Here is a 7,877-nt window from a genome sequence, read left to right as displayed (position 1 = left end):
CAGCAGGGTATCATCACACAGTGGATGAGGTCCCCAGGTGATGATGGGACTGAGGCAGGAACTTGTGTTTTAAAGGTGGACCTAGCTAACAGGATTCCCTGATGGGCCTGACCTAAGATAGGGCAAGCTTATTAAGGGCCAGATTTGTTCTCTGGGCTGAACTCAGAGGTGCAGGGAGCTGAGCAACATGGTTGAACCTACTGGCTGGCCTTCTGTCCCTGTGCTCAAGCCACTGCTGATGCAACCCGCACCTCTTCCCCCAATGACTAATCCTGCTTCTGTTTGGGAAGAAGGGTACCCATAGTGAAGCCCTCTTCCACGCCCACCCATCCTCTCTGTAGGCCTGTGTGTCACAGACTCTAACCCTGAGGGAGAAAAGTCCCTGGGAAGTAAGGCTGAGTGAGGGTATACACCAAGACACACAGTAGGGAGAGTTCCTTGGGCTGGAACCTAGGCCTCGTGTGAGACTCGTTACCCAACCCTGCCTTACAGAACACTATGGTCATTGGCACATCATTTTCACTTGCATAGAATCTGAGTCAAAGACAGTAAGACTCTTTCTCTCAGGTTAGGAAGCTCTTCTGTGACATATAACAGGGCATCCATCAGACCAGGGTGACTACACATGGTCAAACAAATTATACCTTATATAAGCTACCCACCCATACCACAGACAAGTAAACCAGCAAACAGAAAGTATCTGAAGGAGTCTTCTAATGCGTTCTGATGAGTTGGGACAGCCCCAATCAAGACCTCCTAATACACTCCTAGGGATGGGAGGCTTGCTGTTTCAGTGGGTTCCACTGTCAGCAGCTCTTAGTCCTAGAAAGATCTCTTGCACTGACCCAGAGTTGGTTCCTGTGAAGATGCACCCTGGAATCTCAAAGACCCATCTGTTCCCGTCCCGGGGCTGCCCTGCAGAGATGGTGCCTGGCTAGGGGATTCTCCTTTTTAGTCCCCTCAGGGTTCCCTTGGCCCTTCACTAATCTGACCCAAAGGTCCCAAAGTCCTTCAAAAGTGGCATCAGGATAGATGTGGTGGCACCTGTAACATCAGAGCTAGGGAGGCTAAGGCAGGAAGATAGCAAGTTCAAAGCCAGCCTAGACTACAAAGGAAGACTTTGGATCTGCGGGACATCTCCAGACTCAATGTGGCATCTGTACAATAGGCTCTCCGCATCCTAGGTTGACACATCATGTGCCAAGCTAGAGGAGCTGAGCTACCTGTTTCCCGCTGCAGGAGGAGAGCCTGAAGGTCTTGCTCTCGGCTGTCCTGAAGAGGTGGTTCCTGCCTCACCACAACAGTGAGTCTCACTACACCTCTCTGTCCAGCCATGCATCACAGCACACTGCTGGGGCAGCACCCAGGCCTGCTCACAGGGGCTGCAAACAGTTGCCTGGGTTGAGACTGAATTCCTGGTAAAGCAAGAAGCAACCCATACCTGAGCTTTCAGACACAGCTGCAGAGACTCCTAATGCTGATGCAAGCTCAGAGCATAGACAGGTGACCAGAAGAGTGACTGCAGGGAGGATGTAAAGTCACAGTGAAGGGGCTGCCAGAGGGGAGGGGGCACCCAGCTCAGCAACTACAGAGTCGGGAGTCAATGGTCGAAAGTGGAATGCTAGATTGGCTGAAGCCAATAGGCCAGCTAAAGTGTGCTCACACTGTAAATGTGACTAACAGGGTGAGTATTTGTACCTGAAAGAGAGGCTGAAAATTGAATGTCACAATATATCACCCTGGCCTCTAGCTATCAAGAATCCAAAATTTTTCAAAACTCTAACTCTCTAACTCTCTCAGATGCTGAAATAGGCAATGTAGACAGCTGAGGAGGTGAGCTAGGAAGATGTAGGGGCAATCTACAGCACTGGGCTTCCTGGCCTGGCCATTCCTTGGGCACAGTGTGTCCCCATCACCCATCACCCATCCCCATGGTTACTTGGTCAGTACCTGTATCCTACTGCATGGTGAGCTTCCAGAGAGACAGGTTCTCATGTTTCTCATTGTGTTCCCAGCATCCTGTCCAGACTGTAAGATATAAAGATATACAGGATCTCTCTTCTCTCTCTCTCTCTCTCTCTCTCTCTCTCTCTCTCTCTCTCTCTCTGTATGAGAGTATGAGAGAGAGGTGTGTGTGTGTGTGTGTGTCTATCTCTCTCTCTGTGTATGAGAGTATGAGAGGTGAGTGTGTGTGTGTGTGTGTGTGTGTGTGTGTGTGTGAGAGAGAGAGAGAGAGAGAGAGAGAGAGAGAGGGAGGGAGACTAGAGAGAGAGAGACTAACTCTTGAGGGATTACCTGGCTCAGCCTTTCCATCTTTCAGACGGGTCCACTCTACAGACCCAGAGAGGTTAGATGACTTCTCCAACATGACTCAGAAAATCTCTGGCCAAGCTGAGTCCAGGATCCTGACTTCTTGCTTTCTCAGTTGAGGATCTTTGTGCTCTGAGAACAATCACTTTGAGAAGTTGGCAGAGGCTCAAATGCCAGACAGGCTTCCATCCTGAGGTCTATGGTGGCCAGGGAAGGTTCTGCACATGAAACGAGCAAATCTGTTCAAAAGGGGACTAACTGGGCACAGAGCAGTGGCAGTAGGGCCAGCAGGGTATCCAGAGATGTCAGACAGCAAGGATGTCACCTGCAAGGGGCTAGAGAGACAGGACCTACTCTTTCTATACCCACCACAGGCATTCACCCAATGCTTGTATGACACACCCCAAAACAACACAAGGGTCAAGAGACAACCAAGAAAGTAGGCCAGGCACAGACATTGACATGGTCACACAAGGTCAGAATTCCAGGCCAGGAGCCTGCTCAGTGCCATGGGTGCTGCTCTTACTACAACCCCACCCAGAGGAGAAAACCCAGGAGGGCTGTATGAAACAACTTGAGGTAAGAAACAGCAATGGGGAGACTTGGGAAAGACCCCATGGAATGGACTAGAATGAGGGGTGCTCAGGCTAAGGACCCGGTGAGGTCTGGGGACAAATGGGAGAACAAATACTTGGGCTGTCTTCCTCCATCTGCCACACCACCTGACTTCCAGGCATCCATTGGGCCAAGAGAGGATGCCAGATCACCCAAAGGCCAGAGCAGCATGGGGAAATGGGGTGCAGCAAGGCTGCTCAGCAGAAGGGAGCCCACGCCAGGCCCTCAGTCTTCCACAACTCAGTCTTTGAAAATCATCCAACCAAATGGTTAGCTCACAGAAGCACTAATTGGAAACTGACCAGCTCTATAAATTTACTGATTTGAGGCTCGTTTTTAGATATTTGGCAAGCAAGCATATCTGTGAATATTTGCCTTCTTTGATATAGTTGATGGGTATTGTCTGGCAGCACCAAATTTCTAGTGTTTTCAGGTTTCCAGTTGATTGATTAGGACTCCTGATTGAAACATCTACTTTCAAGATGTTTCAATTCTACTACCATGGTAGGATTTTTTTAGGTTCAGTGTGAGAGTTAGGCAGAATGCATTTCCTGAGTAGATTCACAGGAAACCTTCAATCTTCATCAAACAGAATCTCCCTTAAAACATCATGAAGATGGGGAGCTTCCTAACAATGTACTCACAGGTCCGGAGTATATTTTAGAAGAATGTTCCTTTAAAAGACAGATGTAAATGAAGGTGTGGGGGGACCATGAGTCAATTAGGGGTCTGCAACCTGTAGCTCAAAGGGCACGTGCGTCCCAGGATTGCTATGAATGTATCCCAGGATAGCTATAAATATAGCCCAACACATTTATAGATGGTAATTTCATATTGAAATGTCAAAAGTTGTACACTCCTAGTAAAGTCTGCATTCCCTGGGCTGCTTGCTGTTCAGGGCTGCCTGATTAAATGGGAGGTCGGAGTACAGAAGGTCCACTGGCTAGGGGCTGGGAACCATAACTACACACAACCTCCCAAGCAGCCTCGCCATACAGCCTGTCCACCAGGCCCTGAGTTCTGCCTTCCTCTTGCAGAGTGGCTCAGTGAGAACAGCCTCCCACTGACCAACATCAAGGGCATCTCCTTCAGCCATGCCCAAATGGACTTCTCTGAGGTAGGTGCAGGGGAGGGGTCTCCCTATGATGCTCAGCATATGGGCAGGAAGTTAGAAGCTGAGGCCACGTCCAAAGCCCTCAGTCTCTCTTATTACCTCCACCTCACAACCATCCTGGATGTGATATGTCAATTATAGATGAGGCCTTGGCAGTCAGCATGAGTCCCTCAGGAAGCCAAAACACAGGGCTCATCAAGATCATCCCCCCACACAGACAAGTCAGTGCTGTTCTCCCCACTTTGGTTGAGAGGAGACTCGAGGCTCAGAAAAGGAGAAAAATGGGGTCAGGGTGACAAAGCCGGAATCTTTATCTGACCTCAAAGTTAATGATCTCAACCAGGAACGCCCACCTCCCTAGAACTGAGGCATCCTGGATGTACCCAGGGTATCCACAAATAGTGCCATTGTACCCAGTGCCTACAAACATCCAGGGATGGAGAGCAGGGATTGGGTAGGAGGCCAGAGGCAGCCAACCTGAAGGAAAGAAAGCATTGCGGCCACTGAGGTGCTTCCTGGAAATCTGCTCACAGGCCTATCCTGGCTTCCATTTCTTCCCAAGTGGGGAAAAGTTCATTTAATGAAAGTTCCAAGTCTAGGGGCTCAGTGTTGCTGCTCTTCTAGAGGACCCAAGCTCCATTCCCAGCACCCAAGTCCAGCAGCTTACAGCCACCTGTAAGCTCCAGAGGATCTGATGCCCTCTTCTGGCTTCCACTGGTCACTGCACACACATGGCATACACTCATACAGGCATACAAACATACACATAGATACAAATAAAATAAAAATAGAAAATTTTTAGAAAGATAAAAAATATTTGAAGTTGTCATAGAACAGGTTGGAAGGCAGACAGAAACATAATCTCAAAGTAACAGAATATATCTCCCATAATAAAATGTCTCCTAAAGGTTGAATGTGACCATAATAAACTCCAGATTGGGGCAGAAGGGATAGAACAGACAGACAGACAGACAGACAGACAGACAGACAGACAGACAGACAGACAGAGACAGGAAGGGATACTGGAGAGTGGAGAAGGGCATAGGTAGGAAAGGTAGGTCTCAGACATACTCCTCATTTTCTCATCTCTTCACCTGAAAAGATTTCTAAGGTGATGGCACATCCCACCACTCAGGAGGTGGAGGCAGGAGCATCATGAGTTCCATGCCAATTTGGGCTACATAACAGGACCCTGCATCAAAAGGAGAAGTAGGACAGGAGGGAAGAAGCAGCAGGACAAAGGAGTGGACTTGCGCTCTAGGACCCCAAGCTTAGGCCCTGGGCTCCTGTCTCCATTCCTGACTACATAAGCCTGGCTTCAAGACCCTGACATGAGAAGGGCAACAGGCATTGCCTCATGGGGCCACTCTGTGTCTCCCCGACCCTTTCCAGCCTGCTTCTCTTCCCTGACATTGGCCTAGGAACCTTAGAGAGACCCTCACTTGAGTAGATCTAGAGGAACACATTCAGGTAATTCAGGGTTTGTGACTGTCCTAAAAATAATGCCACCAGTCCTGGGACTATCAAGTCAGGCGCTGACCAGGGTGTGTAGGGTCCATTGACGGATCTGAATGACCAGAGCCAGGATACAACCAGGGCCTTCTATTCACGGAAGCATTGCCTATAACCAGACCTGTGAAAAGCAAGGCTCACTTGCCGGTTTGCTTCTAGGCTGCCTTTTACCATTGTTCAGGTTGCAAGTTACATGACTACAGAGTGCATCATGCAGACTAGTTTAGAGGGGGAAACACCAGCTGCAGCTGGACAGAGCACCACATATACATCCTTACATGGCTGCCCTGATTGCTCAGTCATTCACTCACTGTCCTTTGTTCACACAGTCAACATGTCTCAAGAATAGCTCTAGTGTGTTGCTATTCTCATAAATGTTTCCAAGATTCCTCTTCCTCCCCACTCTATGCCCTTATCCACTGTGTCCCTGACTCTTCTGTCCTAGAGTCGCAGGTATGGGCCCCTCTGGAGTGTCAGGAGCAGAGTGTGAGAAGTGGGGGCACATAGAGAGACTCTGCTCTGTCTATAGGATTGCATCTTGCTAACCGTTCCCGAGTAGCTGCTCTGCTGGAGCCCTGTCCCTGCCTACACATGTACCTGCTCAAGAGCCCAAAGTCCATGATCAGCAGCAGTCCCAGCGGAGATCACAGCTGTAATAAAGATGTCTCCTCTGCGAGTCTGGGTCTGAGTTTACTGTGTTTCTTGAGAGCTGGGAAGATGCCTTGAAGTGTTTAAATGATGGGCATCCTTCCCAGCACTAGTTCTCCTGTGACCCTTCTGGAAAGTGCTCTGAGTTCTGTACTCAGTGCCAGGAAAAGAGCAGAAGGAGAGACTAGAAGTAGTGGTTCACACTCATCATCCCAGAACTTGGGAGGCTGGGGTAGCAGAACTGTCATGTGTCTAGGCCAGCCTAGGCTACAGAGTGTGTTCCATGTCAGCCTGGGCTAGAGTGAGCCAGCCATAAAGGGGAAGAGGTGAGAGAGAAGAGCAAGAGAAAAATAAAAAGGAGAAAGCCCTTTGATTCTCCAAAGGTCAGGCCCTGCAAGAATGGCATCTAGGAAGGACACAGGAATCTGTATGCCTAGAAGTTTATCTGGCCAAGAAGGAAGGTGGGAGTAAGCTGAAAGAATGAAGGTGGCTAGGAAGGAGTCCCTCAGAAGCCCAGAGGTGTTTTGGGTCTTTGAGTGCAAAGGAACAGGGCTATGGGAGATAGAGAACCCTCAAGGCAGACTACCCCTGGACAGCCACACCTCAGAGCTCTTGACTTCTGCTGTGAACAACAGAGTAAGAACTACTGTGGAGCAGAGTCCCAGAGACAACCTCCACCTGCCCCTCTAGCCGATGTGACCTGTGCAGGGGCACAGCAGAGCTGCTCTCAGAACTATAAGTGACCAGAGAAAAATTAATACAACACAGAGGACCCTCACTCTTGGCACCCAGCACAGCCTGCAGCAGGAAGGCCAGACCACTATAGACTGAGAGAAAAATCCCCACCTCCCCTTATAGGCCAGGTCTGGGGAGTGAATTTAGCTTCCCTCATAGCCTAGATGACATTTGAAGACTAAATAAAATTCAGGGTAAAGCATCCTTACCAGAAAATTCCCAGGGTCAAAAACCCACACATGTATTGAAGATTATACAAAGCTGATTGACTGACTAGAATTTTGTAATTGTGGAGTTAAAACGTTGGAGATTCAGTGCCAAAATTATAGTTTGCTTACTAGCTATTTATTACCTACCTCTGTGTCTAACCAAACACCCTTTCAATTATCAGATAAAACCTTTGTAATGTATAACAGACCACTAGTTTCCAATCCCAAACTAAGAATATCATTGGATATTCTGAGACCTATAGCAGAGTTTTCTCTCCTTTATTATAATCCACCCACCTGCTGTCCCCACTGATGTGTGTGGCAAATGCCTTGGTTGAAAGACTTCTTTTGTTTTATGACTATAACAGAAAATCATGAAAGCTGTGTGTGGTGACATGCACCTTTAGTCCCAGCACTCGGGAGGCAGAGGAAGGTGGATCTCTGTAAATTCAAGGACAGCCTGGTCTACAAAGTGAGTTCCAGGACAGCCAGCACTACATAGAGAAGCCCTGTCTTAAATGAATGGAAGGAAGGAAGGAAGGAAGGAAGGCAGGGAGGGAGGGAGGGAGGGAGGGAGGGAGGGAGGAAGACAGATCATGTAATCACTTTCACCCAAAAGTGTATTTTGAAGAGCAATTCAAATTTGTGTTTCTAGGCCATTGTGGCTAAGAATGAACCATCCTTTATTCCCTTTAAGGTGAGAGTTGTTGTTTTGCTTAATAACCAAGACCACA

At 48.5% G+C, this 7,877-nt stretch overlaps 1 protein-coding gene across 1 annotated transcript in view; it reads left to right on the top strand.

The window, feature by feature from the left end:
• Positions 1-6,227, top strand: part of LOC114627506 — a 23,207-nt gene extending 16,980 nt beyond the window's left edge. Inside the window, exons 13-15 of the mRNA XM_028775347.1 lie at positions 1,240-1,303; positions 3,963-4,042; positions 6,081-6,227. Of these exons, the coding sequence (XP_028631180.1) occupies positions 1,240-1,303; positions 3,963-4,042; positions 6,081-6,110 (174 nt within the window). The 3' untranslated portion in view covers positions 6,111-6,227. The remainder of the gene's footprint in view (positions 1-1,239; positions 1,304-3,962; positions 4,043-6,080) is intronic.
• The last annotated feature ends 1,650 nt before the right edge of the window (positions 6,228-7,877 follow it).

The sequence above is a fragment of the Grammomys surdaster genome, unplaced genomic scaffold, assembly GCF_004785775.1.
Source record: "Grammomys surdaster isolate TR1022 unplaced genomic scaffold, NIH_TR_1.0 254, whole genome shotgun sequence".
Lineage (NCBI taxonomy): Eukaryota > Metazoa > Chordata > Mammalia > Rodentia > Muridae > Grammomys > Grammomys surdaster.
Note: the sequence above shows the minus strand (reverse complement) of the source record. Positions and strands in the feature narration are given on the sequence as shown.